The following is a 21576-nucleotide window of genomic DNA, read 5'->3' as shown; positions in this document are numbered from 1 at the left end:
GAGCGGGTGAGAGAGAGCGAGAGAGAGAGAGAGAGAGAAAGAGAGAGAGAGAAAGAGAGGGTGACCTAGTTACGCCTTTCACTGCTTCCTGATTCCAGTCTAGGTGTCCTGGAATCCTGGGTGTCTTTGGCAGGCTAGCAGCCTGGGAGAAAGGGCAGAGGAAGAATTAAATGAGGAACATGCTCTCTGGACCTCCACTGGCATGGCAAGTCAGGTGTATTATTCCCTAGCCCAGTGGTTCCCGAACTGGGGGTCGCGACCCCATGTGGATATGAAAATGTGGTCTCAGGAGAATTTCCAAAATCCTGAAAAAATACAAATATATATACAAAAATATACATATTATGATAATGTCATTGTATCTCAAAATCCTTGGAATGTGGTTACCCTTAAAAAGCTCAATTTAAAGTTTTCACATCTAAAATTCAACCAGAGAGCGTCCTTACATCATGTGAAAAGGTCACACTTGACCGTTGCATTTGAATCCGTTATGAATGTGTCTCCCTCTGCCATATGGACACATTGTATGATACACGGAGAGCAACTGACGGCAAAAGAGCTGAACACAGAACTATATACTGCAGCAGGTAACTTAGGTTGTAAACAACATCTGCTGCGTGCACACTTGTTCAGAAAAATATGTGGAGATATGGGATCAGAGCATTTTTTAAATTTAACCTTTACTTAACTAGGCAAGACACATTCTTACTTACAATGACAGCCTACCCTGGACGACACTGGCCAATTGTGCGCCGCCCCATGGGACTCCCAATCACGGCCGAATGTGATGCAGCCTGGATATGAACTAGATACTGCAGTGATGCCTCTTGCACTGGGATGCATTGTCTTAGACCACTGCGCCACTCGGGAGCCCATGACAGCATGACAATGTTCTATTTCACACTTGGTGGTTATCGATGGGGAGTGTTGGAAAGATTTTTCGCATTGAGAGAGGAACTGTTGTCATTCACAATGGATGTAAAAAGAAAAGAAGACTTGGTTGACTTTCTGTGTAAGAAAATGTGCCTCCTTGCCTATATAACAGACATATGGTAAACTGAATGAACTGAACCCAAGCAGGCAGGGCTACAAAAACATTCTACAGATGAGTAACCGAATCAGTGGATTCAGATCTGAGGAAAGAATTCTTATTGGAGTCTTCCAAAAGCAAACCATGCCCCCCCCCTTCCGTCGGCTGTGCATGTTTCTAACAGAAACAGCATCAGTAAGGGTCCCACACAAGTGATGACTGCTCACCTCCAATGCTTGGAATAGCACTTTGGGACCTACTTTTCAATCCATTTGACTGTGATTCTGGCTCAGAAGACATGCCGGTAAGTGAAATCGAACAGCTGACCGAGCTGTCATGTGGCCGAATGATGCAGACAACGCATTCACGGGTCACACCTGAGGTGTTTTGGTTTCTGACTCAAAGCGAATAATACCCTGCCGTCTCCATCTGAGCATTAATGCGGCGTTCAAAATAACTGGGAACTCGGAAATCTCGGAATTCCGACTTCAGTGCGTTCAAGACAATAGGGGAACTCTCAATAAAACTAGCTCCGACTGGGAAAAATAGTTTTGAATGGTCATCCAACTCGGAATTCCAACTCGTGAACTCGGGCCTCTTTCTAGAGCTCCGACTTTCTGACCTGAAGATCACTGCCTGACCTTATGATTTGACCTCACATTTTTCAGAGTTCCCAGTTGTCTTGAAAGCACCATAAAACTCATGCTACCCTTTGCCAGCTCATAGCTGTGTGAAGCTGGATTCAGTGCTCCCGTCTGCATTAAAACCAAATATCGATCCAGGTGAGATGTGACAGCAGAGATGAATTGGCACTGTCAACCACGCTCCCTAACTTTCAGAAGTTCCGACGCGACATGCATCAAGCACACCCATCTCATTAATGGTGGTGAGATTCATTATGTCAAGTAATTTGCGACTGACTGTCATAGCCCCACATTAAAAGTATGTGATGGTGGATGGTGAGTTAAGAAGACAATCAGAAATACTGTTAGAATGTTTTTCAATTGACTGCAATAGCCCCAAATAAAAAAGTAAACATTGGCTGTTAATTACATCATTTTTTTCGCATGGTTGGGATCATTTTCAGATATCAAAATAGGGTCGTGGGCCAAAAAGGTTTGGGAACCCCTGCCCTAGCCACATCATCACCAGTTCTTTTTGAACTGCTATTTTTGGTGAATGTCAGGAAACAAATCGCATCTGTGAAAGAGCTGTTCATTTGTCTCCCTGACTGTCACACAATTACTACTGCTTTAGACAACAACTATCTGCAGATAAATTAGAAAAACATTCTCTGAAGATTGTAATTCCTCACTGCATGACTTTTTGGTCAACACATTCTGCAGTGCATTAAAAAAAATCTTACATTTTTGGCAGGCCATCCAATAATTTGGGCAGTTAACATGTACACTGAACAAAAATATAAACGCAACATGCTACAAAGATTTTACTGAGTTACAGTAAAAAACCAGTCAATTTAAATATATTTATTAGGCCCTAATGTATGGATTTCACATGATATGCATCTATCTGTGGTCACAGATACCTTTAAAAAAAGGTAGGGGCTTGGATCAGAAAACGCGTCAGTATCTGGTGTGATCAACATTTTCCTCATGCAGCGCGACACATCTCCTTCGCATAGAGTTGATCAGGCTGTTGATTGTAGCCCGTGGAATGTTGTCCCACTCCTCTTCAATGTTTGTTTGAAGTTGCTGGATATTGGCCGGAACTGGAACACGCTGTCAATCCAGAGCATCCCAAACCTGATCAATGGGTGACATGTTTGATGAGTATGCATGCCATGGAAGAACTGGGACATTTTCAGCTTCCAGGAATTGAGGTGATGGCTGCAGATGAATGGCACGACAATGGGCCATGATCTCGACAATGATCACGACAATGATAACGTCACGGTATCTCTGTGCATTTTAATTGGCATTAATAAAATGCAATTGTGTTCGTTACCCATAGCTTATGCCTACCCATACCATAACACCACCTCCACCATGGGGCACTCTGTTCACAACATTGACATCAGCAAACCTCTCACCCACACGACACCATACACACTGTCTGCCATCTGTCCGGTACGGTTGAAACCAAGATTAATCCATGAAGAACACACTTCTCCAGCGTGAGTGGCCATCGAAGATGAGCATTTGCCCACTGAAGTCGGTAACGACACCGAACTGCAGTCAGGTCGAGAGAGAACAAAAGAAGTAGCCAGCCACTACTCCAGTCCAGACTGCCAGAGCAGAGAATAGGCAGATACTTTCTGCTTCATCACTCCTCACCCCCATGACTTCAGCTCAGTCTCAAGGCACTAGCAAGAATACAAGGGCTGTTAATATGGCCTGTTTACAAGATGGGCCTTCTGATATCACTCTCACTCTCCTGGAGCTCTGAGATTCGATCTCATATCATCAACTCTAGAGGGAAAAGGTTCTACAGCTGCACCATCGAGAGCATCCTGACTGGTTGCATCACTGCCTGGTATGGCAACTGCTAGGCCTCCGACTGCAAGGCACTACAGGGGGTAGTAAGTGTGGCCCAGTACATCACTGGCTTCCTGCCATCCAGGAACTCTATACCAGGTGGTGTCAGAGGAAGGCCCTAAAAATTGTCAATGACTCCAGCCATCCTAGTCATAGACTGTTCTCTCTGCTACCGCACGCCAAGCGGTACCGGAGCACCAAGTCTTGGTCCAAGAGGCTTCAAAACAGCTTCTACCCTAAAAGCCATAAGACTACTGAACATCTAATCAAATGGCTACCCAGACTACTTGCATTGCCCCAAACCCCCCTATTTTACACTGCTGCTACTCTCTGTTATTATCTATGCATAAGTCACTTTAATAACTCTACCCACATTGATATATTACCTCAATTACCTCAACTAACCAGTGCCCCCACACATTGACTCTGTACCGGTACCCCCTGTATATAGCCTCGCTATTGTTATTTTATAGCTGCTCTTTAATTTGTCTTTTGTTTGTATATTTGTTACTTTTATTCTTTGTTTTTTAGGTATTTTTCTTAAAACTGCATTGTTGTTAAGGGCTTGTAAGTAAGCATTTCACTGTAAGGTCTACACCTGTTGTATTCGGCGCATGTGACAAATACAATTTTATTTTATTTGAAATATATCTCCAACAGAGATGCATGCCAAAAGGGAAATGTTTCAGCAAAATAACAGAAACAAAGACCGCAGCTTTAATATTTAATTGCATCATACAGGTGTCCCTAAACATGATTCATTTTTCCTTCTTCAAGATTTGTTGAATGTCTCAATGTGTTAAAAATAGTAGGAGCCCTCTGGGGATTTCCTCAGTCCAGGAGATAGCTCTCTCCACTAACTTTAGAGGAACGATGATCCACAGATGAATACACACACAAACATACTGTAATTGGTTCTGATCGACCCTCTCCCCTACCTTTATTTCAGGCTGAAGATAAAATGAAGGATACATCAAAGCAAGACTAGCAGCAAACAAAATAAAAAGAAACAAACACCTTACTCCTTCCTATCTTCCCTTACAGGAAATCAATCTCACTTTGATTTATACAGGACATTTATCTCACTTTACTTTCTACAAAACATAACTTGTTTTATTATAATTATATGTCTACATATAGTAGTGAACTATATACAGGCTCATAACAGTTTCAGTAAACAAATTGCTCTTGAGCAACAATAAAATCCTATCTGAGTAATAATAACATGGAACTCTTAAAACTGTTGACAGATTCAAATATAAAACCTGAAAACTTTTGATCACTTTTCAAACCCCTACTTCCAGCGCTGTCATGATAGTGAAAAATAACAATTCCACTAGTAGGCTAGATTATGTGTCTGTTATAAACCATCTCCTTTTTGCCGTGTTTAGCCTATGTCAGCAACAAAAACGCCGATTAGGTCATGTGGCTGATGGATTATCATACAGATAATCCACGTCGGATGTGCAGTTACCTATAGGACATACTCTATGTCAGAGTTTCCCAAACTCCATCCTGAGGCCTCCCTGGGTGCACATTTTCCCCCTAGCACTACACAGCTGATTCAAATAATGAACTCATAGTCAAGCTTAGATTATTTGAATCAGCTGTGTAGTGCTAGGGGGAAAAACTAAAGTACACCCATGGAGGCCCCAGGACTGAGTTTGGGAAACCCTGCTCTCGGTGCACCAAGTCAGATGGCATAGACCAGAGTTCCCAACTGCCGGCAAGTGGTCCGCGGGTGGTTTCATTTGGCCCCCAAATTTTTCTGAGCAAAAAATAAATACTAATATTATTTGTATTATTGTTGGCCATAATAGACTGGAAAAACACAAGGAGCTCAGCTCCGAGTCATTTTTATTTAAGAAATCTGTTCCCAAGTATTCCCACGCATAATAGAGAGACACGTGATCGTATACAAACATAAGCAAGGTTTGAAATTATTATGTTTTAGTCTAACATTATTTATGTTTGGGCTTCTTGCGGTCAATTTGCGGTCTATACAATGATTTTTAATTATGTTCCTGCGGCCCGACCATACGCGCAAGAGAACACCGGCCCACGTTGATGATCCCTGCATAGGCTACGGCAAAAAAAATGTGTTAGAAAACAAGTTATTCACACAGCGATAGATTCAGATCATGCCTATCGTGGGTCCTGCGGGATGCGGGCACTTTCTGAATGGTCAGTGCTATCCAGAATTCTTGGGACATCCATACTCTAAAGCCTAACCTTATCCCTTACCTGAACCATTTTAAATGTTAACTTCAATGGAGGTATGGACCCTTGCGGTAGTAACATCCTGAAACACTGTGCGTGCTTTTCTATACGGAGACAATTGTAGCACTTGCCTTGCAATATGCTCTGCGGAGGGAAAACAGTTATTGGAAAAATATAGAGCACGTGACTGACCTGAATTGTGCATGTGTATTCCGTATCATCCAGGAGTCTGACGGTGCAGTCATATTCTCTATCCAGATTCCTGATGCTGCCACTCATTATTCGGCTCAACATCTTCTCACAGAATTGCTGGTCTGCGTCTAGGACCAGAACAATAAACTAAACACAGCACAGAATGACTACATTTTTCGATCAACCAGACTAGCAGCAGCTGAAGATTCTACTGCCAAGACGCAGCATAGTCTATCCCATGAAGTTAACACAACACAGACACTGGCCACAGTGTGGAATCATTGAAATGACGCTCGCATCCAGATCCAGGAGCAAAACCGTGGCCGAACGATGGGTGACCATTCACCACTTGCAACCTGAGCTAGAGGGCGGTCCCTTAGAATAGACAGACGTCAATGAGAACCAACGAGAGCGATGTCCACAAAATGGGCAGAAGCCCTAAATAAGCAATACCAAAAATGAATATTTCATCCTTTAATTTTCTTAAGCCACCAATTGGCACTAGGAGGTCCAAAGGTGGTGTTTTCAGTCTCCCATGCATTCCATGTTTATGAATGTTTAGCGCCTAAAGTCAAACGAATGAGGGGTAGCCCAACCAGACGCAAGATGGCGGTATTATTCATTTTAGGCTGCGTCGTTTATGACAAATGACTTAAAAGGAATAATACCACCATCTTGCGTCCGGGATAGCTATCCCTCATCCGAATTTATTTCCCAATTGTATGACTCAGTGGCCAGAGCAATCATGATTTATACCAACTAATTTATACCAAATATTTTTGAGTTTACAATATTTTTGAGTTTACAACAATTATCGAATAGCGAATCTTCCACCCCCTAGCGGACATATAACACATTTCATATGAATGACTACAGCCGACTTCATAGGTTCGCTGTGTTCGGAAAATTGCTTCGACAAGCAATGACTGAACGAGGATAACATATAAAACATTTTGAAGCTTAAAAAAAAAGAACAAGACAATCCAGAAAAAATTATACCCTTTTGCCGTGACATTGTGTTCGCAATGCCGTGACCCGGATTCGAACCGGGGTTGCTGCGGCCACAACGCAGAGTACTAACCACTATACGATCACGGCGAGCTACCAGGGCTTGTATAACGATTGGAGATATTAGGTTTATAACCCAGTATGCAGCGGCATAAATTGACGAAATTGTAGCTAGTGAGCTAGCTAGATTACTTTTTCTTTATGAGGTAATGATAGTATTTTCTGCATTTTATAGACCTTTCAAATGTCGAATGCTATGTGTAGTAAACTATCCAGAGACAATTGAATCTGAAAATGTGACAGCATGTTTAAAAACTATTTGAATCTGTTTATTTAGCTATGTATTTTTGTTTGGTACATTTCAGTCATAAATGTTTAGGATTCTTCTTATTTTTATGCAAATTTGCAAATGGAATTAGTTAGCTAATATCCTATTGTTCCTCATCTGCTCATCATGTCTGCTTATATGACGTTTAATTGTAGCTAACCTTCCTTGACATTTGCCTGAATTATTGTATTTTTTCTTTCAGTTCATGGAAATTGTATTGAATTGTAGCATTGTTGTTAATAGGGTTAACATAGGCTATATATTAATAGATATATTAAAGTACTTAAAATATAAAACCACAAATTGTGTTAATCATAAATGAATCTTGAATAATACAGTCCTAAAAATGGTATTTCATTCATTTTAATAGTTACATACAGGTACATAAGAGCTGAAATGTGTATTATTATTGTTATTATTCACAAGCATGTAGAAAAGTCAGCTTTTTTCATACTGTGATCATTTAAGAATAAATATTGCTTGGGTATCATGCTGAGAACTAAAAACCGAATAGTGCTTTAAGAGAGGAACATAATCCAGGAGATAATCTCCTCAAACTCACATGCCACATGTATACACACACTGACACACACACACCTCATAACCATCATTAAACTGATGAAATGTAGCCTAACCAGAGAAATAGAATGTATCATGCTGATTTAATTATGTAAGCCTAAACAGCAAATATCCTATTGACCACTAGTCACTACTACTACTAAACTATCCTTTTTCCAAAGACGTGGAGAGCGGAAATCAGAAGGTAAAGTCTTGAGGCTCAGTCTCATCATTCTCCTCTGGTTCGTTGCTCCTTGCTGTAGGGACTTTGGCAGCACACTCTGCCTTCCTGGTGAAGGGGCGACCTGGCTGTCCCAGTGTTTGACGTGGGGGCTGCTTGCTGTGTGAAACGTGGCCCATACTCTGGGAAGGGGCACCTTCTTGTCTCTGGGTCACCAATGCTTGCTGTCCCCTGTACTGATCACAGGATGCTACCAAAGGCTTTCCTATGTCTAGCTGTTTGCTCTCTTGCAACCGCAGCTTGCTGCCCGTGTGGGTATAGTGTAGGTCCACCTTTATCACTAAGGATCCCTTTGGAACAGAGAGAAAAAAACAGAATATAGATTTTTATTCATAATTTAGTTAACCATTGAATAAATGATAGATTGCAAAATGTAAACCTTTCTACCATATTATTGAATACTTTCCATTTTAAATATGAGGACGCAGAAAGTAAGCATACCTGGAGCTTTTGAAGGCCACAAAGTCTGAGGCTACAGTCAGTGTTTTCAGCAACCAAGTTGTTTAGCAAGAGAGAGTCCATTTCACCTGACCTGCCAGGACTAGAGAAGATATCCTCCATTGCCTAGACAGAGGTTGGGAATAAAATACATCAGGCAACTACAACAAAACCTGTCACACCCACTTATTATTATTATACACATTATACATGGGGTGGCAGGTATCCTAGTGGTTAGAACGTTGGGCCAGTAACTGAAAGGTTGCTGGAATGAATCCCCGAGCTGACAAGGTAAAAATCTGTCGTTCTGCCCTTGAACAAAGCAGTTAACCCACTGTTCCCTGGTAGGCTGTCATTGTAAGTAAGAACTTATTATTATTATCAGTTATTAACTGACTTGCCTAGTTAAAAAAAGGTTACACATACATGGTATAATGGTTTTGTGTACGGGGAAAATAATGCATTGAACCACTAGGTGTCAGTATGCTCCAAGGAGTTATCACGCCACAGAAGCAAACACTTGATAAGCGGTTGTGCACCAATTTCCTGCTCTTGTTTCTCACTTCGGCCATTTATTACAGCTAGGAACTCTATATATGGGCCAACATTCTTGTAAATGGGAAACATCATTCAATGACTGTGTAACGCTGTCGTGAAAGCCAAGAGGGCATACACCGCATAAGGCAGAACTATGCCAATAAGTGTGCTGTGCATAAGATATACCCTAGAATGGGGAGGGGATGATGCTGCGCTCTTGACAACCTTTGTACATGCATGTTCTCTACATATAAAACGTAGTTTTATGAGCAATAAACATTCAAAATTGCAAAGAGTTATCCCGTGTCAGGTTCAGATAAATATCCATACGACAATTTTAGACTTGAGAGCTGTGACCACAAACTTAAATAGTTCAGACACCATTTGCAGAACCAACTCTTAGAACCTTCTCTCAAACATATTTTCTTAACATTCTGTTTTCAGTTTTGTTGTGAGTGTAGCCTACAGATGGATACAATTATGCATACATTTCTAGGGTCTCACAAGGAATTATAAAGTCCTTTCAGTCAAATATTTATCTGCAGTGTCATGTGAAGTTATGCAACTAAATCAAAATTCTGATTAGTGGTTGTTTGTTCACCACACCCTGCCCTTTACATGATGTGGCAGGTATCAACAAGTAAGCGTGAAGAGGTGACTCACAGGTGTGCTCCTCAGAGTAACAGTGCAGTCCTGGGTCCTGGGGCCAGTAGTTTTCACTGTGCCGAAGGCAACCATGACGTTAGAGAACAAGGCTGAGAAGCTGACCTCCACCTCAACTCCACAGGGGAAAATAAGCAGCTTCTGACGTGGTAGCTCTGTGTGGGATGATATCACATGGAAAGGCAGTTTTAAGATACAAATCCTATGTCAGAAAGCATCTGACATAGGATGCTATCTCTTATTCGTATCCATATTTTTTGAAACTGCACTGTCGGTTAGGGGCTCGAAAGTAAGCATTTCACTGTAAGGTTGTTGTTGTATTCGGAGCATGTGACTAATACATTTTTATTCGATTTAATTTTATTTATTTAGTTTATTTTATCAGATGTTACCTTGTCCTTGAAAAAGGTTACAGTAGGAGTTTGTTCTTCAAAATCTGAGGCCAAAATATACATAGGGATTTTCAAGAACTTCAGTGATGACAACATTGTATTTGAATAAATAATACACGATAAACAAGTTCCTAGGTGACAGGGGGACAACAAAAGTATATTCCCTTCTGTTATGTATACAACTGATATACCGTGAGTGAAATAAGCTTATAGTTGACTTTAAATATACAAATAAGTTCGTTGTCTGTTATCACCACAAATAAACGGTCAATTATTGAATGGCGGTGTGATGGTAATGACTCATGCTAAACCACACTGTTTTTAACAGCCACATCCATATCACATGCAGAACTGGAGGGGGTGTAGGGAGGAGGGAACATATTGCTATTCCTCTTTCTTGATAAGACTAGTTTAGGGCAAGAAAATTACATTACAGTATTTCAGAGAAAATCACACACCATACCATTGCTAATGCATCTAAAATAAGAACAGCACTTGACATACACACAATAATTGATCAATAGTGTCTTTAGATTACCCTTTATTGTGGAAAAAGGTTCTGGATTGCGGATATTGTGGTGTAAAAACTTACCGTTGGCTTGTCTCCAGCAGGCATCTCTCAGACGTAGCTCCCCAGTGTGGCCGGTGGTCCTGACCGGATCTGTAAGGGAGCGAGGCTCCTTCAGCGTGTGTTTGATCTCCACCGCCTGCTTCCCTGTGACCAGAGGGTCTCTGCCTAGATCTGAGGAACAGGGTAAATGTTAAAGGTTAGCCTATGCTGCCAAGGTAACAGCTGTTCTTAAGGAAGGTTCAATAGTAGGACTGAAATGAAAATAATAATACTATTTGACTGATGTAAAGGCTCTGAAATTATAAACATGTGGATAATAAGAGTGAAATGTTTAGATGACAGACATGTATAAGGCATTGTGGGCCAGATGTGACATTTTTTACATTTTAAATGTAACCTTAATTTACTCGGCAAGTCAGCTAAGAAAAAAATATTATTTACAATGAGGGCCTACGGGGACAACTGAAAAGGGACAACTGATACACTGAAACCCTATTCAGGGCCCTGGATACAGGCTTACTCTTAGCCTTGCAGAGGATATGGCTTTAGTACATATTTTAAGCAAGCTGTCTTCGCTATGTTTCCATTAGAGTTGAGTGAACAGCAGTTCATCATCAACTATTTTTCCATTAATAAATAACTCGAAGACAGAAATAGATCATAATTCTTCAAATGAGGTTCTGGGAACATGGTCTCATGATCTGTCACTTCAGTGAATATTATTTCCTAGACATGAATTAGCAAAGGTTGTTTAAGGTCTAAAATACGATTCTGATAAATGCAACAGTTAGACAAAGTATTCCCACGCATAATAGAGAGACGAGATCATACACAAATGTAAGCAATGTTTGAAATTATTATGTTTTAGTCAAATTTTATATCTGTTTGGGCTTCTTGAGGTCAATTTGCAGTCTACAAATGATTTGTAATTATGTTCCGTCCCCCCCGACCATGAGCCCAAGAGACAAATCGGCCACACGGCTGAATCTAGTTGATGATCCCTGCAGTACAAAACGTCACCTTTTATTCAAGGGTATTTTCATACATATCTGTTTTTTTGTGTAGAAATGAATGCACATTATGTATCTAGTCCCCCCGTAAGTATTTGAACAAATTCACTTAGAAAATTAAATTAAGTCAAACGTTTAGTATTTGGTTACATATTCCTAGCATGTATTGACTACCTCAAGCTTGTGACTCTACAAACTTGTTGGCTGCATTTAGTTTGTTTTGGTTGTGTTTTGGATTATGCTGTGCCCAATAGAAATTAATGGTAAATAATGTATTGGAGTCACTTTTATTGTGGAGTCACTTTTAATATTTTCTATATGAATGTGGATGCTACCATGATTACTGATATCCATGAATGAATGAACGTTACAGATGCACAAAGATCACGCCCCCAAAACATGCTAACTCACCATTACCAATAACAGGGGAGGTTAGCAATTTTTGGGGGTATGATATTTATTTCTCTGTAACGTTCTAACTCATCATTATTCATGATTCATTCATGATTACACTTCCAGAAATGTAGCTGTAAACCTGAAATAAAATGTATTGTGTCACGTTTGTTTTCACAATGTCCCAGTGAGTAATGGTGCAGTAAATATATGTCTAATGTAAGCCGTGAGCTTCTGTGCCAAGGTCCGACCGTTACAGCCACTGGCAATTCATCAGTCAACCAAAGCAGTACTTTACCACCACCTCCTTGGATGGGTTGTGTTAAGTTATGCAGGATCACTGGAGCTGGAGCTGATTGACCACAGGAGAGCAGTGTAGGGGGGTACACACACACGCCAGAGCAGCTGTCTTTAACTCTACTGCTCTCAGGTTTCCTGCTGTGCTCCGACCAACAGTGTGAATTTCCAGAGAATGAGGTCACATGCTAATGCAGCTCTGTCCCACAAAGTCATGTTACCAGAGAGACCCATCAAACATGTTACAGGTTTTCAAGCATTTGTGTATGTGACCAATAAAATGTTAATTTATTTAAGATTTTGGTTTTTCCAATTACGTTTTGAGGTTGGACTTTAGCGCGTATAGATCGTAGGGGGCGCTGAGTGGTGTCACCTCGTTACTCAGTATGTGTTACACCTGTTCTGGTTTCCGTCTCGTTAGTGGGAAGGTGTTTCACCTGTGCTGGCCCAGGTGCTATTCAAGAGTGGCTGGCCCAGTTCTCCAATTGTCTGGAGAGATGTGGAGGGTCAACACCTGTGTTTATAGAAAAGCGTTCCTTTGTCTGATTTTGTTTTGCGCCAACTTTTTGGTTTGATTCCTGTCTTTAAGTTTGGTGTGGGTCTTTCTTTTGTTTGCCTCTTGGGCAAATGTATTGTGTGCTCATGGTGGGTGTCTTTTAGGTTCCAGTTGTTGTTGCTATTCAACTTTCAGTGGACAACCCCATGTCTTTCAGAACCCCTCATAAAACCCATCTGTTTTGGTTGTTGGTCAGTAACTCTTTGTTAGTTCCCCCTTTGAGTGACACTTTGATTTCGTGCTGGGGAATGAAACAAACAAAACAAGCAGCCCTCCAAGCGCTGCCCACTGCTACCTGCTGAACCAGTGGGAGTAGTTAGTGATGGAGAAACATTAAAGGCCCAGTGCAGTCAAAAATGTGATTTACCTGTGTTTTATATATATATATATATATTTCCACAGGTTGGAATAATACTGTGAAAATTATGATAATGTCCTTTTAGTGTAAGAGCTGTTTGAAAAGACCACCTGAAATTTAATCCTGTGTTGGTGGGATGGAGTTTTGGCCTGCCTGGTTACATCACCAGGTGGTAAATTAGTTAATAGACAAATAAAGAGTTCCAAACCTCTCTCAGACCACTCCCAGAGAGTCCAAGCTAAATTCTTGCTTAAGAAATTGAACTTTGCTAATAATTTTTTGTTCTTTTTTTTTAAACCATTTAATTAAAAACAATCACAGTAAGGAAATTAATTGTTAACTAGAAATGATTTGAGATTGAGATAAAAACAGCTGCATTGAACCTTTAGGATGTGAAAATGTCTGTGCTCCATCCAACAACAACTTCCACACTGACCCTGTTTACAGACACTATTATGCATCTCATATAGAGGAGCTATAGAACCCAGAGTCACCTAAGAAGACAAAGTCATTAGCAGGGAATTTAGTCTTTCTTGGGTAATATCTAGTATTTTTTGGTCAAAAGAAATGCAGGGGTTTCCCATATGAGTCATGGATTGGTGTTAACAGTATGTCAAAACATCCATCCTGAAATTCCAAAGTCACACTGACTGAGGGAAGTACTATAAGCAAAGCCACCGTCATACTATAAGAGCAAAGCCTATCATCCAATAACACTGACCCTCAGAGACCTGCTCCAGGACGTGAGTGACCTTCTCCGGCTGCAGAATGTGCTTGTTCAGGTACTTGGTGAAGATCCCAGTGCTCTTCCCTCCGTCCTGCACCTCATACGCTTCTGCATCTTCACATCTTTTAAGGCAACAGGAGGTCATTTAGATGTCAGGTCATGAATGAACACTCATAAAATAAGTTGTTACATACACACAAAAAATACATACGTGGCATATCCATACACTGTGTTTCCCATGGGTACCAAGGGCCTGATTTCAGAAGCTATGCAATCTTGGTTGTACCTTAAAATACAAATATACAACTTAACACAAATATACAACTTAACACCTGTTTTAGTCCTTCCACAATCATAATACTGTTTGTACAAAAGTTGGACAAGATGTAGCGCCACAAACAGTAACATGAGGTGTCCATCAGGAGGCCTACCATGTTCTGCAGGTGTCTAGTAAGACCACACTCAATGCAGTCCGTCTCTCCTGCATCATGCGCATGACCCTCTGTACACAGACACAGTTCTCTGGACGGTAGGGCTGTGGAGCGTCTATGGCCACCAGGTAGTTCCTCCCTGAACGTTCGTACCCATGACCAGCATAGTAGAACAGGGCTGTAGGGGATAGCATAACGTTACAGGTATTTTTTTAATGTATTTCAGTGATACACCAAAATTACTATTTAGAGTTAGTTACCATTGATCACATTTACTTCATCAGATGAACACAGGAAAGACAAGTCTCTCATAGGTGTAAAATAGTACATTCAGAGCACAAGAAGAGTACACTGAGTGTACAAAACATTATGAACACCTGCTCCATGACATAGGCTGACCAGGTGAATGCTATGATCCCTTATCGATGTCACTTGTTAATCAGTGTAGATGAAGCTTTGAGTCACTTGAGACATGGATTGTGAATGGGCAAGAAAAAAATATTTAAGTGCCTTTGAGCAGGGTATGGTAGTAGGTGCAAGGTGCATGGTATACAGTCTGTCAAGAACTGCAACGTTGCTGGGTTTTTCATGCTCAACAGTTTCCCGTTGTGTATCAAGAATGGTCCACCACCCAAAGGACATCCAGCCAACCAACTTGTCACAACTGTGGGAAGCATTGGAGTCAACACGGGCCAGCATCCCTGTGGAATGCTTTCGACACCTTGTAGAATCCATACCCCGACAAATTGAGGCTGTTCTGAGCGCAAAAGGATGTGCAACCCAATATTAGGAAGGTGTTCCTAATGTTTTGTACACTCAGTGTATACTCCCGTTCAGAGCGAGGTAGAGATAAGGAAGAAGAAAGGGTGAAACTGCACATAAAAAAGGTCAGGGGTTTTCAGAGCAATGAAAGTAGGACGTAGTAGCTACATGTTTCATACTCTTTATGCATCTGTCAAACAAGGCTCCATGTATTAGCCGGTTTCATTTTATCAAAGATATACTGTGTAGAATATCACACAACACTGACCCTATCCTTTATCAACGAGCCATTATGTTGCTTGCTTTCTAGGTATTATGTCCAGCGGAAACAGGTCAACTGTGCAGGTCCTAAAAGCTCATAGAAAGCCAGGTTGATACTTTTTAGATTGTTTTTTAGTTTCACATTAAGCTGACCTCGTTTTCTATAACAGCCAACAACACACACACGGACTATTAGATGAGGCAGAAAGTTATACATTCTTAAAAATGCTTACATACCAAATAAAATGTCATGTGTATGGCTCAGTGCCTGTAATAACAGTGTGAACGTTTATTTATTTGACCAAAATATAAAAGGGAGATAAGCTGACAGTTTGCTGGGTTGCTAAAAACCCTTTACAGGCGCTAAATAATTCTGTAAAGTAGAAGTATCACAGGACTTTAGAAACGGCTATACTTAGCAAGGCTTTTCACACCAAACACTACAGACCCATGCTTCTCCTTTCCACCTCTTATCTGCCTTCTAAACCACACTCACACCAAGCTACTAATAAGATCTCAAAACAGCAGCATTGAATTATGAACTGTGACCTCAACAAGTTCAACGGAAAAGAGTAGAATAAGTTCAAAGGGAACTTAACCAGACTACGAAGTCTAATTTCCACTTAACATATACTTTTTAAAAATAAATGTACACCTATTTATCTGAGATGGGGAATAGTATTACTCTCATTGTTAGCTTTTTAGAGTCTCTGAAAAAAACTCAATTCAAAATACATTTTCCATTGTAATGTTACCACCAGAATACTGTACAGTGTTAAACTCACCATACACGCCCCTGTCAAGCAGAAGAATGAACTTGTCAATGGCTGCCAGCATCTCCTCCCTGGTGAGGTCCAGAAGAGACACCACTCTGAAGCCCAGCTGCTGCAGCAGGTTGGCCAGCTCATGGACATCCATAGTGGGGGCCATCAGGTCCGGGTGGTGGGAGTAGTTGAGGTTACCAATAAGCAGGGCCACTTTGTCAGTCGCTGAACGGAAAGACCATAGTGGAATTAGTAATTGGGGTTAATTTACTGTACAACAAGAACAGCTAATTAAACTGTAGAAACATGAAACTGTATGCAGTACCAGTCTAAAGTTTGGACACACCTACTCATTCCAGGGTTTTCTTTATTTTGACTATTTTCTACATTGTAGAATAATAGTGAACAGATCAAAACTATGAAATAACACATATAGAATCATGTAGGCTGCTTTTCCTTCAATCTACAGTTCAACTCATCCCAAACCATCTCAAATGGGTTGAGGTCGGGTGATTGTGGAGGACAGGTCATCTGATCCATCACTCTCATTCTTGATCAAATAGCCCTTATGAGCCTGGAGGTGTGTTGAGTCATTGTCCTGTTGAAAAATAAATGATAGTCCCACTAAGCGCAAAGCAGATAGGATGGCGTATTGCTGCAGAATTCTGTGCTTGCCATGCTGGTTAAGTTTGCCTTGAATTCTAAATAAGCCACTGACAGCGTCACCAGCAAAGCACCATCACACCTCCTCCTCCATGCTTCACAGTGGGAACCACACATGCAGAGATTATCCGTTCACCTACTCTGCGTCTCACAAAGACATGGAACCAAAAATCTCAAATTGGGACTCATCAGACCAAACAACAGATTTCCACCGGTCTAATGTCCATTGCTCATGTTTCTTGGCCCAAGCAAGTCTCTTCTTATTATTGGTGTCCTTTAGTAGTGGTTTCTTTGCAGCAATTCGACCATGAAGGTCTGATTCACGCAGTCTCCTCTGAACAGTTGATGTTGAGATGACCCTGTTACTTAAAGTCTGTGAAGCATTTATTTGGGCAGCAATTTCTGAGGCTGGTAACGCTAATGAACTTGTCCTCTGCAGCAGAGGTAACTCTGGGTCTTCCTTTCCTGTGGCGGTCCTCGTGAGAGCCAGTTTCATCATAGTGCTAGATGGAAGAAACTTTCAAAGTTCTTGACATTGTCCAGATTGACTGACCTTCATGTCTTAAAGTAATGATGCACTGTCATTTCTCTTTGCTTATTTGAGCTGTTCTTGCCATAATATGGTCTTTGTATTTTACCAAATAGTGCTATCTTTTGTATACCTGCCCTACATTGTCACAACACAACTGATTGGCTCAAACGCATTAAGGAGGAAGAAATTCACCTGTTAAATTAAATGCATTCCAGGTGACTACCTCATGAAGCTGGTTGAGCGAATGCCAAGAGTGTGCAAAGCTGTCATCAAGGCAAAGGGTAGCAACTTTAACACTTTTTTGTTACTGCATGTTTCCATATATGTTATTTCATAGTTTTGATGTCTTCACTATTATTCTACAATGTAGAAAATAGTAAAATAAAGAAAAACCCTGGAATGAGTAGTATGCGTGTCAACTTTTGACTGGTGCTGTATATCCGAAAATACTGCTACAACAGTTCCCCTCTTCAATGAGGAAATGCTCAAACTGCATTCTAAAAATTACAAATACTTTATTTACACTAATACTTTATTTACACCGAGCCATACCTGTGAGTTTTGGAGCTGTGACTTTGAGTTGATTAGATGGCTCTGAACAAAATCGAAAAAAGAAAGAAAAACAAAGGTTGAAATCTGTGCATAACTTCACACATCACACTTCAATCTGTCAATCAAACACAACAAACAAGATCAAAAGCAATATGAGTGTGTTAAAGGCCTCCGTTTTACTTCAGACTGGTTGAGTCAAAATGTAGAAAACACATTCAAATGCAAAAGGGGAACCTACATCCAAAGGCTAGTTTCATTTCAAGTAATTTAGATGTTGTCTATACAACCCTGCCCACTGTTGAGAGCCTGACAACTTCCTACCATTTCTGTCTTCAACAAAGGGAAAGTACCTTAAATCCTCAGCAGGATGGAAAGACCCACTTGATAGTTTTGTACAAAGGTACTGGGAGACGTGCAGAAATCGAAATATTCACAGCTATTCCACTAGCTCATTGAAAAGTGTGGAATTACTTTACAGTGAATTATGTGGTAGACTTCATCAGGGAAAATAGAAAATGCTAATAGTAAAGCTCATGCCACTGAACAAATAACTGTTGCTATTGTTTTGTCATGTGCTTCTATGAAGGACTTTTGGGTTTCATATTCACTACATCTATATATAATTAAAGAGACACATTCACAAAAGGTAGACTCCGTAATTTTACAACATCATTCACAGTGGGGTGACTTCCTACAAACAACAACATTCCTTCCTAATTATTTGCAAAGATGCCCTTTGAGCTCTATCATATTTCTATTTACCTATATCAACATCAGCTGGCTCTGTCCATCTTTCTTCTTCAACATTGGACACAGAGCAGAGATATGTTCCTCTATCGTCTGCCTCTGCATTATGTATCTACAAGGACACAAACACATTCCCATTCATGTTTGGCTCTACTCATGCACATAAGACTATTCTAGAAAACAAACCTTATGTTAAATTTAAATATTAACCAAGTTCTTCTAAATTGCAATGTTTACATAGGACTGCTGAAGCAGCCAGATCAAATGTCAAGACAGAGTAAATACGATGACCTCAGTGCAGGGGTAATTAAACACTGGACTTACCTGCAATGTGTTAGTGGTTTTGCCCAGCAGAGGATGTCCATTTCTGTACCACTGGTAGTGTGGGATGGGAATGCCAAAGGCAGAGCAGCTGAGGGTGAGTCTCTGCCCCTGTCTGACAGTCTGGGGTGCAGGGTGTACAGCGATATGGAGCTCCCCTCGCCAGGCTACTGGGAGACCTAAAGAAATCAAAAATGTAATATTAATACATTCTATGCAAAATAGTTCTCTGCATTGATCAAATAAGTTTAAACATCTGCATTGCAAACATATTAACATATTATCTATTATCTATTATCTTATATTATCTATTATCTTATAACTAGTAACTAATATAGACTATTCATATACCTGGTTTAGCAATGTCCGGGACCTTTACTTTGACCCATTCACTGAATACACAGTTGCAGAACTGGTCATTCACTCTGCAAATGTAGAGCTGAGACCTCTGGGCTGTGACAGTCAGATCTGGTCTGGTTGCACCAAATACCTAAAAAAAACATTAGCCATTTCATTGGTTATACACTGTGTTACTCTATAAATTGACAACATAATATAGTGTCAGACAAGAATGACAAAAATCCTCCACAACCACATACCTCCTCTTCATCAGATTTGAACCACTGGTAGTTCAGGATACCTGTCCCCTCTGCTCTCACACTCAGATTCACCTGATAGTTCAGTGGTACACTCACAGAAACAGGATGCTGCACAATGACAAGGTCTGAAAAATGGAAAGTGATAACATTATATTACAGAATTGTTATTAAAAAATAATGTTATGTCAGTGTACTGATCAAAGATCACAGAACATAGTTGATTTGCAAAATAAATTGGGGAAATTCACACCTCTGATCATGTTTTTCATTACTTCAGTGTGGAATAGGAGCTTCTAAACCTCAAGTATAGTTGGTTCTGGTCATTCCTGCACTGTGCTGCCTGTAAGATGTGAAAAAAATACAAAATATGGGCATCAGACTGGGTATCAACCAACACAAATCAAGATGCAGCCAAAAATCACAGGAACACGTGGAGATGATGTCTGATAAGGGCCATGACTATGTTTGTGGACACAATGGAACAAATGTGCATTGGCAAGTATGACTAGCAGATTTCTCCCCACTTCCCACTTTACAACTGTACATGTGACAATCACCGTAAGACAATTCATCTATTGCCAGAGAAATAGACTGTAGGCTAGCATCTTTACAACACAATTGTCCATCATCATCTTCCTGAAAATTGCTTATTACAGAGTAGTAACAAGTATATGCTACTATCAAAATGCTGTACAGTTCTACAGTTTAATGGCTGTAAAATTAGACCTGAACAATGTCCTCTACTAGTCTACAGCTCAAAATTGTGACTGTTAGTTATATGGTATACTACTTGACCAATAAGAATGTCCTGACACACACATTAGTAGCCTATAAACTTAGGTGAATCACCACCACACATTCCTGTCTGCACACTCATCCCATAATGTGCTGTGTTGTTTCAGCAAGAAGGCACATTAATATGTTTTACAATTATTAGTGTTTGATAATATATTACTGTCATAGAAAAAAAATCACTAGGCCTATGTTAATTGTTGTAATTGTGAGAGGTATTCTTACATTAAATTAAATATAGAAGTCTTTGGTAAACACGAAGGGGAACAATCAGAACAAACACGTAAATAGTATGATTATAGAAAAAGTGATCCAACACATTTCTATGGCTAGAGAGAGTTATTGTGTAGGCTACCTGTATCAATGTTTTGTACATACCTGAACTGCGACCAAACACCATGTAAATGCCACACTGTAAGAGCATTCATTCGACTGCCTCAAACAAACTACAGTCGAGAATTTAACTAATCGAGAATCCTCAAAACTTTATCTCAATAAAAAAAAATAAAAGGACATCCTTTTTTCCCGGAACAATAATACCCGCCCTTTACCGTAGTATATGTAGTATATGAGCCCTATCATATAAAATATCTTATGAAATGCAATATTAACGCAATTAAATTAGGGAAATAGTTATCCACAACGAGATCAACAGTCACACGTGGACAACAATAACATAGCACAGACATCTAAAAGGTTGATTCATTTTGATTTCACTTTTGAAGTCTCTCAAAATGCTCAACAATGCTCCAGCCTTCTCACTTTTGAAATAAATAGGCTTATTACGTTATATGAAACGTATTTCGGTTTTATGAAATTACTCTTGTGCTTATTAGTTTCAATTGGGATTGAATTAAATAGCAATACAGTTCATGTATTTTATGTAATGCCCCACTTTGCTGGTAGTCCTCTGTGCTTAGTGTGTAAAGGTAACCTAAGCAGGCAATGGAAAATTAAGCAATGTGATCAGATGGATGAATTTACAACCCACATTCTCAAGGGTGTTTTGGAAGAACTCTTTAGTGGTAGGCAGTATCAAATGGGGGCCGCCCCTGGGTAAGAACCAAGCACACTGACAAAAAGTATCTCTGGATGCACAACATATTAGTGTTTTGCAACAAGTCTGCCACCAACACAG

At 40.2% G+C, this 21576-nt stretch overlaps 2 protein-coding genes and 1 non-coding gene across 5 annotated transcripts in view; all 3 read right to left on the bottom strand.

Annotated features, from left to right (window-relative positions):
- LOC112218591 (FERM domain-containing protein 5) overlaps window positions 1–6303 on the bottom strand; it is a 111336-nt gene extending 105033 nt beyond the window's left edge. For all 3 annotated transcript variants that reach the window (XM_024379503.2, XM_024379505.2, XM_024379504.2), the window contains exon 1: window positions 5938–6303. In XM_024379503.2, the coding sequence (XP_024235271.1) occupies window positions 5938–6039 (102 nt within the window). In that variant the 5' untranslated portion in view covers window positions 6040–6303. The remainder of the gene's footprint in view (window positions 1–5937) is intronic.
- A 660-nt stretch (window positions 6304–6963) lies between these two features.
- trnah-gug lies at window positions 6964–7035 on the bottom strand. Its single transcript has one exon. It is a non-coding gene; the product is annotated as a tRNA-His (tRNA).
- Window positions 7036–7620: 585 nt separating this feature from the next.
- Window positions 7621–20967, bottom strand: malt3 (MALT paracaspase 3). The gene is made up of 15 exons (XM_024379501.2): window positions 20817–20967; window positions 19897–19986; window positions 19647–19771; window positions 19399–19537; window positions 19051–19226; window positions 18742–18838; window positions 17980–18021; window positions 16254–16457; window positions 14446–14623; window positions 14226–14300; window positions 14009–14136; window positions 10695–10844; window positions 9711–9865; window positions 8514–8636; window positions 7621–8362 (listed from the first exon to the last, which is right to left on the bottom strand). Exons 2-15 carry the CDS (start codon window positions 19913–19915, stop codon window positions 8030–8032), a joined length of 1944 nt encoding a protein of 647 aa, XP_024235269.1. The 5' UTR covers window positions 19916–19986; window positions 20817–20967; the 3' UTR covers window positions 7621–8029.
- Window positions 20968–21576: the final 609 nt, after the last annotated feature.

The sequence above is a fragment of the Oncorhynchus tshawytscha genome, linkage group LG19 (genome assembly GCF_018296145.1).
Source record: "Oncorhynchus tshawytscha isolate Ot180627B linkage group LG19, Otsh_v2.0, whole genome shotgun sequence".
Classification (NCBI taxonomy): domain Eukaryota; kingdom Metazoa; phylum Chordata; class Actinopteri; order Salmoniformes; family Salmonidae; genus Oncorhynchus; species Oncorhynchus tshawytscha.
Note: the sequence above shows the minus strand (reverse complement) of the source record. Positions and strands in the feature narration are given on the sequence as shown.

What these genes read in the sequence shown, in the direction of transcription:
- malt3 (XM_024379501.2), bottom strand. An exon ending in GCCAGCTGATGTTGATATAG is followed by an intron (nt 18,022 to 18,741) that starts GTAAATAGAAAT and finishes GATTTTGTTCAG; the next exon opens with AGCCATCTAATCAACTCAAA. An exon ending in TTACTCTGAGGAGCACACCT is followed by an intron (nt 8,637 to 9,710) that starts GTGAGTCACCTC and finishes ACCTCTGTCTAG; the next exon opens with GCAATGGAGGATATCTTCTC.